The sequence below is a fragment of the Amphiura filiformis genome, chromosome 8, assembly GCF_039555335.1.
Source record: "Amphiura filiformis chromosome 8, Afil_fr2py, whole genome shotgun sequence".
Lineage (NCBI taxonomy): Eukaryota > Metazoa > Echinodermata > Ophiuroidea > Amphilepidida > Amphiuridae > Amphiura > Amphiura filiformis.
Genome location: NC_092635.1, coordinates 25,756,190 through 25,766,425, shown reverse-complemented (window position 1 = coordinate 25,766,425; position 10,236 = coordinate 25,756,190). Strand labels below are relative to the sequence as shown.

The following is a 10,236-nucleotide window of genomic DNA, read 5'->3' as shown; positions in this document are numbered from 1 at the left end:
GAAAATTGGGAAAACAAGGGGAACGCTAAAATTTTGAGCGGACGCGAGGGGGAACGCGAAATTTTTATCGATATTTTTGCCAAAACACCCATTCCCCCTGCCGTAAATAACGATCGGTCCCTTTATTTATTTATTTATTTATTTATTTATTTATTTATTTATTTATTTATTTATTTATTTATTTATTTATTTATTTATTTATTTATTTATTTATTTATTTATTTATTTATTTATTTATTTATTTATTTATTTATTTATTTATTTAATTCGTTCGTTCGTTCGTTCGTTCGTTCGTTCGTTCGTTCAGTAAGTAAGTAAGTCAGTAGAACCTGTCTGGGTCTGGGCTGGGAAAAAATCTTTAAAAAAAAATCTTATTGTGCGCCCTCTATTACAAGTAAGCTCGAAGATGTGACCGGGAATTATGGGAAATTTGAGAATTGTGGGTAAAATTTAATGGAAGGAGTGGGTCGGCCGAGCGGGCGCAGTGCAGTATTCACGAATTATTTACAGTAAGCCCATTTCCAATATTTTGTACATCATTATATAATCAAGGTGCAGCCAGCTTAAAATTGACTGGTGATGGAGCCTCAAATATAAGTGATTGTAAAGATCATGTCAGGTTGAGTTGTGCATACATTTTCACGTGGTGGTATGGCCTATGTCTGAGTACACAGTGTACATGTATATTGATAACATCAACATAGGATGCATGCATGCAGCTCAGTAACAGTATGATCTAGCTATTCGCCACTTGCACGGTTCCGCCATTATGCACTATATGCGGGGAGAGCCTCGAACTGGCAGCATCCATGAAAGGAAGAATTACGTAACCTTACACAGAATGTTATGACTGGTTCAATTCCCATTCATGTATGCTGCCAGTTCGAGGCTCTCCCCGCACATAGTGCATAATGGCGGAACCGTGCAAGTGGCGAATAGAATAGAACAATACCATTTAATATTTGAATGTACTGTACACAGCTGAACTGAAGTACCATACCATGTAGGCACATGATGTATAATTTTTTTATGTTGTTCAAAATTTTAATATGGTGTTCGAAAATCAAATTATACAATATATGTGATGTCCGGCCACAAAAATGATTGATGGAGCCATATGGCATATTTGGACTTCTGATGGAGTGACAAACATTATAATCATGATCCTATTATTATTTTTTTTACCTCCATTCCAAATTGATGATTGCTTGGCTTATGGCAGGATGCCATCAGCCCGGTGGGTTCAGTTTGTATTTAAAGGTAGGACGTATGACCGTTCCAGGATTTAAAAATGACCCCTATTTCACGGGGAATCGAGGACATTTGCAGCAATTTTACCCCCTATTTTGCGCGAAATCAAGGAAAATTTGCCCCCAAATACCTCCCTATTTTTATCATTTTGAGGACGCATTTTCATTTTACCCCCTTATCACGAGGAATCGAGGACATTTTTCTGAAATAAATACCCCTATTTTTACCATTTCAAGGATGCTTTTGAATTTTTCCCCCTACATGTATTTCACGGGGAAATGAGGACAATAACGAAAACGTGGACGAAAGTCCTAGAAATACACCCTATTTTTCATATCAGGGACAATTTTGCTCCAAAACACCCCTAATTTGGACAATCGCTAACAATTTTGTCCTCGAAAATTCCGCGGACATTTCTTGAAAAGTACCCCTAATTGGAACCATCATGCGTACACATTGTCAGTGAAGACTGAACCCACCGGGCCATCAGACTTCCAAAAAGTGGATTTAAAAAAAATAAATTTTAGGATATATAACTTGACTCAATTCCATTATAATTTGCGGCACAATTTGTGAATTTTGGCTCCAAATTTTGTGCATTTTTGGATTTGGAGAGTCCCTGGAGCGAAGTACAATGTACTGCAATATGCTTCCAGGTTCCAAAGATGATTGACATTCCCATAAAAAAAATAAAATTGGGTATAATTGCGATTATACAGCTAGGTCCCTCCATCGAATTTTAAGATCTAATTCCCAAAATAACCATTTGTGAACCACTCTGACAAAACCAGGAAGTCACATTTTTTGGATAAATTTCATGAATTGAATGCATGCATGCATGCCTGCATGCATGCATTTTAATACTTAGGTAGATCAATTCACTTGTAATAAGTTTTTTTTTTAATTTAGCCATTTCTTATTTTTTGGGGGCATCGAATGCATGGTTAATCAAATAAAAACAAATCATTTCATGTTCATTTTGCATAAATTATGCAAATTATAAATCCAATATGGCCTGCCGCTGATGGTGGCCATATTGGATTATTTTTGAAATGTGATATATCTCGATCATGATCCAAACATCCCCACTTCTAGTTTTCACAGAAATACTATAGTTTTGCAATTTCCAGCCTCCAGGTATTGACTGTGTCAGTTTTTAATTTTTTTAATTGAAATATGGTAAAAAAGTGAAATTTCAAAATTTCGCTATATGTATTTGGCGCCTAATTATATACCGTATTCGACACCCCGTAGACCAGAAATGATGATGAAAATTAAAAATCTAAACATACAATACCTGACAAACATTATAAAGACAAAATATGGAGCAAATCTAAGCAATTTAATGTGGCAATCTTGAGTTATTATGTTTCAAAATTTGAAAAAAGCAACAAAAAAAAATTTCGTATATATATAATTATAATATGGCCGCCGATATTATATTATTTTTGAAATGTGATATCATGATCCTAACATCCCTGCACTTTCATTTCACAGAAATGCTTAGTTTTGCAATTTCCGGTATCCTGACATGTACAGTTTTTTAATTTTTTTCAGTAAAGGCCTAAAGTCGTTGCTAAGGACATATTTGGTCGTAAATATGCTAATTAGGTGCTAATTAATTAATTAATTAAAATCTATTAATGATTTCAAAATGCATTCAAATTCAATGCATTTTGAAATCATTAATAGACTATGACATGAATACAAATTATCAATTTTCATATTAAAAAACAAAATATCTTGAATTTTTTTTTTTTTTTTTTTTTTTTTTTTTTTTAGGTCAACCATGAATGATCCTAGCATTTAGGTCTAGGTCTAGGGACACTACAAAACCGAAAAAAAAAAAAAACTTAAAAAAGAAAACTTTTTTAAAAAAATTTTTTTTTGTTTTTTTTTTGAAATTCAAGTATAATCACACCCCCAAATTTTGAAAAATGTTCACCCAAAAACGGGGTGGGACTATACTCGCGTCAGTACGGTAATTTTCCAGGGGGTTTGGTGAAAAAGTAGTGTGATTTTTGGATTCCTCATACATACATAGTTACCTACATTTATATGCAAAAAACCAAAAATCCTTATTTTCTCAGAAAATTGAGATTAGTTTTCACTAAAATTAATGATCTGCAACACAATCCATGTTGAAAAAATATAGAAAATAGACTGTCGCAAAAAAATTACAAGAAAATATAGAAAAAAATTAAAAACTTTTTTTAAAAATATATTACAAATTTATTCAAACTTTTTGAGGAGACAAATCACATCTTTTGGGAAAAAATGCGCAAATTGCCAAATCGCAATTTTTCAAAAATCGACGAGCGCATTTGTGATGTGGTCAAGCAAAATGAGTCAGATGTCGGGAATATTGATTTTCAGATATATCATATAACCAATAAGGGAGAAACCCAAAAGTTCGATGAAGCCCTTAAACGAAAGTCCTTTTTAAGCATGTTTAAAAGAAGGCTAACCCCCTCCCCTCCCTTCTAACGTAAGTGTCAAATATCGAAAAATTCCAACCCGTATTCATAGGATACAGGGCCGTCGCTATGGTGGATGGGGATGTGGAGGAGGTGTGACAATAGGATATTGATTACGTTTAGGGAAGAACAGATATTCTTATTTTATTATAAAATACTTTTCTTTATACCTTTTTTGGCACACATAAAAATAGGACTTGCTGGATTTTCTAATAAAAAAAAGTGCGGTACAGCTGCTTTAAAAATGAACTTGTTGTAGGTTGCGAGTACTTGATTTGAAATCATTTTGAGCAACGACTGTAAAATGTCAATATCGTACTTCAGAAAATACTTAAATTTTAAAATTATATATTAAATCCTTAAAAGGGCATTTCGTGATCCACAGCCTCATCCCCCCACTTTTCTCAAAAAAAGTTGAGATTTTTATATCACTGGAAACCAGGCCCGTACGCAGAATTTTTTTTTGGGGGTGCTGATTTTGAAAAAGTGGACTTTTTTTTAATGGGTGGGGCTATTTTGTGAAAAGTGGACTTTCTTCCCATAATTTGGACCTTTTTTGACCAAAAAAGCATAAAAAACCCGATTTTTTGGGTCGCTACGCTCGCAAATTCTGAAATTTTGGGACTTTTTGTATACTTTTGCAAATTTGAGGAGGTGCGGTCGCACCCCCCTGCGTACGGGCCTGCTGGAAACCACTGGCTACATAATGTTTATGTACAAAATATTTCTTGCAGATTAATTCGTTTAGCAAAGATATCGTGAAATTTGAATTTCGTTCTGGTGCACCAGAACGAAATTACAACGTATTGTCTATGGAGCATGTAATACACATAATCATGCATAACTCGCAAATGCAATATCGGAATCAACTGAAATTTTGGGAATATATGCTTTTTTTGTGGATATGTACTGAAAAATGTCATAAAAAGAGGATGCTAGGATCACGAAATACTCCTTTAAGTTAAAAAAGATCGACTTTGACTGATGTTTTAACTACTTTTTTACAAACGTAATCGGACTTTTTGACCCCCTCCCTCCCTAACGAAAGGACTTTAGTTTATAGGGCTTCATCGAACTTTTGGGTTCTTCCCTAATAGTATTCAATTATGATGGGGTTTTGAGTAAAATAAAGCTCTGAGAATGGGTCATTAAAGAAATTGAAAACTGAATTTTGATTTTGATCAACATCAGACTCATTTTGCTTGATCGCATCACATTTTGCTCTCAAAAATCATGCATTCTCCTCTGCTTAACATCAGGAGTAACAATGTTACAGCCTGCACAATATGTCAAAGGTTCACTAAAATGTGATGTGATCAAATGAATTGTTTGTCACTTATATTGATTTTGAGATAAAGCCAATACTAATATGTACATTATTCAACTTCCTTTGTATTTATTGTTCTGAGCAACACTAAAATTACCATGTTTATGGAACTGTATTAAAGTCCAGTTGTAATAGTTGTCATCAAAATAAATGCACATTATAATGATTTTTGCTTGACAAACGACTCAAATCATTTTGCTTGATCGCATTACGCATCACAGATATTAAAGGTTCATAATGTTGAATATGATATATAAGGTTTCTATGCTAAATCTAGGCTAAGCAGCCGGCAGCCCTATAACCCTAGCTAACTGTATTTCATATTCAACATTCAAACCTATTCTTCAAATCTGCGGGGAAAAAAATTGCAAAAAAAAAAAATTCCAAAGATTTTTTTCCAAATTTTTTATAGTGATTGCAGCACTTATATTAGTTAACGTTAGAACCAGGGACTCTCCAATTCCGCAAAAAAACCCCAACATTTCTTGACTTTCTGATCTACATGTTTACAGGTTTTGACCAACTAAATAACCATGTCTGGGGACTCGTCCATGCCAGATTTTGAAGATCTGCTGGCAGCATTTGACATACCTGATGTAACGGTGAGAATCCGAGAAGCCACTGACGAAGATGAGCTATCTCCTCCTGGAGATGGGAGCGGTGAGACTGGTGAGAAGACCACAACCAAAGATGATGTAGCATCCAACAATGGTTAGTTGCCACCACTTTGTCTTTTTATCCCTCCCCCCACTTTTGAGGCAAAACCGCCCAAATTACGTAAATTTCCACTTTTTGCGGCAATTTTGCCCCCTGAAATTCATTTTGCCCCCCATGAATGTCCCCCTCCAAAAATAAAATGTCCTGGTGCCGCTACTGCCTCTATGTGAAAAGAAGCTAGCGTGATCCCTTTACATTCACAAAGTAGTAAAAGTACTATTTGACAAAGGAAGAATCTTGATATTAAAAAGATATGTAAAATATGGATTCAAACATTTAAAATGACATGTTATATGTACATGTATCAACAGGAAGGAAATAAAATTGTTAATTGTTAACCCTTGATTTTTTCATCCAGGCCGCTTGTGAATATAAAATGAGGTTATAAGGGGACAATTTTTTTTCTGGAACTAAATTTGACAATGCATGAGATATTACTTCCTTGGCATGAGAGTGTGAGAAAGTACTCAAATTGGTGAAAATGTGTGAGCCTCACACCGAATACATAAATAAATTCTCTATTTCCGTAATTATAGACAATTACAATGTTCATCAAATAAACACTTTTTTAAAATGGGCAATGAATTATTATGGAGGAGATGGCCTGAAGGTCAGTGTACGACAAAGAAAGGGAATCATACAATATGTGTTTAGTAATAAAATTTATCCACTCAATTCTTGAATAGAAAAAAACATAACTAGTATTTAATTTACAAGCAAATATGGTATATTATTATTATATTTTGGAAATATATTTAAACCTTTTTTCACTTTTTACTTTTACTTTTTCAACAGAATCTGTGAATAGAGAATCTCCAAATGAAATCCAGAGCAACCCTGTTGAAGGGAAGTCATCAAATACAACTACAAAAGATACTGAAGATATAGTAGCAGTTACTGGGAGGAGACTAATACTAGCCATCAATCTGAAGACAAGATGAACCAAGAAAAGACTGAGTCAGAGACTAAACCTGTCCCTGTTAGTATTAGCAAAGCATCTCATGTAACCATTTCAATAGCAGATGAACAAAACCAGAATAAAGGTCGGCAGAAAATAGTTCTTCTGTCTCAAACACCTCCTTCGACACAGGGATTTGGTTTTAAAAACACCAGTAGCGATGGGCCTAAGATTTTAAATGTAACAGGGGGTGCAGGTAACATAGTTAGAATACCATCCTCAGGAGGTGGTGTAAAACCGATTGTACTCAAGCAGATTGTATCTGGCAATGCGACAGGAAACATTCCACCTGTTTATCAACCTAGCGCAGCAAAAGTGGTTGCTTCAACTAAATTGGTGTCATCTGGGCAGAAATCATCATTGCCAGTGTTTCGGATAACGACAAGGCCAGGCACAAAACCGATTTCTTCAACTACAGTGACAGTGCATGAGATGAGCAAGATAGATCCAGTGGAGGTAGCAATAAAAAATCTGGCCTCGAAGCAGCTTGCTAGAAAGAATCCGATAGAACAATATATTATGACTCCACCACCGGAGGATCTAGGACTGGACATTCCTGATGGAGGATATCAGTGTAAAGAATGTGGTGACTCTTACGCCCTTGAGGAGAGCCTAACTAGTCACATGGAACGACAAAGTGTGAAGATCTTGATCAATTGCTCTGTCTGCGGTTATAAACGTGAGTTTTACAACAAATGCAGCATGCATGCCCACATTCGTAGCCATAAAATCACTAGTCTCAATACCACGATAGATGCAATTGTGTCTCCATTAGACTCATTATCAACCAACGGACCTGGACGTCCAAAAGGAAATGGGAAAAGGCCTATTGTTGAAGACCAAAAAACGTCTGGAATCGAGGTAAAGGATCTATTGCAACGGGCACGTCAGAATTTAAAGGAGAAGCTCTTAAAAGCACCTGCAGTCATTCCTGATATAAAACTAGATGCATCGGATCCATTCAAATGTCCTGTTTGCTCAACAAAATTGAACGGACAGGTTGAAAACCCTCTCAGACATCATCTGCAAACGCGGCATGACCAGGACCAACAACACAGCTGTATGCATTGCAAAATGGTACTACTTAATTTCTGTCAACTTCAAGTTCATACTAAACTCCATTTCCAATCGAGTGACCAGGCACCATGGTTTTGTCCAGAGTGTGGTTGGAAATTTACCAAACTTGACCTCTTTCTCGAGCATGTCAATCTGACGTGTCTTCACTTCAGTCGAAGTGCAACTTTTAACTGTAAATTGTGTGGTAAATTGTGCCCGGCATCACATTTGAATATTTCACGTTCCTCCTATAGTATGCATCTCTCGTCAGGTCATAGGAATTCTTTCTACAAATGTTTGAATTGCCACCTTGCTTTCCGAGGTGTAGATGCTCTGAAAGTCCATGGTCGTGAGAAGCATAACTACACGGGTCCACCATTGTGCAGTGTCATATCCAAATGCCCTCTTTGTGACACAGTTTTTACCCAGAATTCAATGCTTGAAACCCATCTACAAGCTCACATCAAGACTTATGCACCAGCTGGATTCCTATTTAGTTGTGTAGAATGTTCATTTAAATCCAGTAGCTTTGGGTCTTTGAAGAATCATCAAACTGCAGAACACTCTCGACGGAAATGGTGGTTTTGCGATATCTGTCTCAACAAGTTCACAAGAAGGGATTTAGTTGCAACTCACCGCAGGGCAGCACATGCTAAATATGTCACACCAAGTCAAAATTCTTCTACTCAAGGATCCCCCAATGTTACAAGGGCAAATGGAGTTGATCGGACCAAAGCAGAACTTTTATCAAATGGCAAAGTAGATGAACAGAATACAGATGACGACAAGAGGGAGTCCACCAAAGTCATCATCAAACGTATGCTACGTTGCCCAGGATGCAAAGCTCTTGGCACTGATCTCTACTTCAAGAAAGAAAAAAACTTGCGCAAGCACATCAGTCGCAATCATTCTCACATGGATCCCAACTCGATTCGACCAGAATTTTTAGAATACGTACCATTTTATCCGGGGAAGGGAAATACAAAGGTGCGTGACCATCGTGAAAGCGGAAGTAATGATGTCTCGGTAGGCCACAAGCGAAAGCGGACCCAGGAGTCTGAAGCCTCGGCTAAACGAATCAAGAAGCTTAAAGAAGACAAGTTATCTTGCAGTAAGTGTGAATTTGAGAGCAAAGATCGTATTGTATTTAGCTCTCATATTGAAGAACATTGTGAGGATGAAGATGTCTGTCAGTGCCAGGAGTGTGGCATCTGTTTCCGTGTGGCAGACTCTCTTAAGAAGCATCTGTTCATCAAACATCAAATCCGAGATATCGCAGCTTATGACAAATTTCAGAGCGAAGTGCAGGAATCTATTGAGAAATTCAAAGCAGCTAAGATACAGGAGATGAGGGAACTGGACAAGACTCCCGAGGGATCTCCGGCCAATCCATTGGAATGTACTGTGTGTCATAAGGTATTTGAAACTGAGGTGATGAAAAAGAATCACATGCGTAGTCATGGCATGGCTTTCATCAGGGCTAAGAACAAGCCAACATAAGGGTACAGTTTATATTGAGTTTCAGACACTTCAGTTCTGGAGGGGATGTCATAGACTCCTTTAAATTTGACAAACTCCTCTGGGAATTCACATTACTGCATTTTTAGCTAGTTTTGTTTCAAGGTGCTTATATTTAGTAAGCCTTATATTGCTGGGCTTTTTCCTGTGAGCTACAATAACATAATGTCTTAAAAAATATTGAACTAAGTTATGTTGCAAGTTTGTACTGTTAAAATTTTAATTTGCACAGATGAATTTGAAGCAAAATAGCTTAATTATAATCTAATGGACAAGTCGGTCTATGGAAGTAAGTAAGCATGTGAGTTCAAATATGCTTCCGCTGCTGTTGAAATTGAACAAGTATATTTTAAACAGGGTCAGCAGTCAGCACCCCCAAACATTTCTATAGTAGTGAAAGGCTAGGATAAAATAAATCCTAAATTATTTTCTTTACAGTGTCATACAAGAAATGTGTGAAAGAGGTAAGCACCTCTATGTTTGGTTTACAAGGGTTATTCCAGTTGAAATCCATACACCAGGCCTTGCCATTTGAGGCGAGCGATCGCACTCGCTTGCCCAAACTCAATTTCTAGCACTAAATATCGCTCGCTCGATGCGAATCGCCCAAAATTGAATCCAATATCAATTTACATTCAAGATTCAACACTTCAATGCATTCGATCTATTGTAATAAGTTGGCCTTAATCCCTGGATACGAGAGGTTGTGAACAGTGTGTAATTGTTTCATATTACAGTGGAAACTCATTATAACGAAGCTGTCAGGAACAGAGAAATTAGTTCTTTACATCCAAATTTTGTTATATCAGGGTTGTAAAAACAATAAATAACAAAAGAATTTTGTATCTTGGTTCTGGAAAAATACTTCTTTATAACAGGGTTTTTCTTGTATCAGATTTCGTTATAATGAGGTTTTACTGTAGTATGAATGA

At 36.3% G+C, this 10,236-nt stretch overlaps 1 protein-coding gene across 1 annotated transcript; it reads left to right on the top strand.

Annotated features, from left to right (window-relative positions):
• The first annotated feature begins 443 nt into the window (after positions 1-443).
• Positions 444-9,933, top strand: LOC140158859 (zinc finger protein 532-like). The gene is made up of 3 exons (XM_072182114.1): positions 444-509; positions 5,568-5,766; positions 6,568-9,933. Exon 3 carries the CDS (start codon positions 6,710-6,712, stop codon positions 9,284-9,286), a length of 2,577 nt encoding a protein of 858 aa, XP_072038215.1. The 5' UTR covers positions 444-509; positions 5,568-5,766; positions 6,568-6,709; the 3' UTR covers positions 9,287-9,933.
• Positions 9,934-10,236: the final 303 nt, after the last annotated feature.

Coding starts and splice junctions, on each gene's coding strand:
- LOC140158859 (XM_072182114.1), top strand. CDS start 6,710: ATGAACCAAGAAAAGACTGAGTCAGAGACTAAACCTGTCCCTGTTAGT.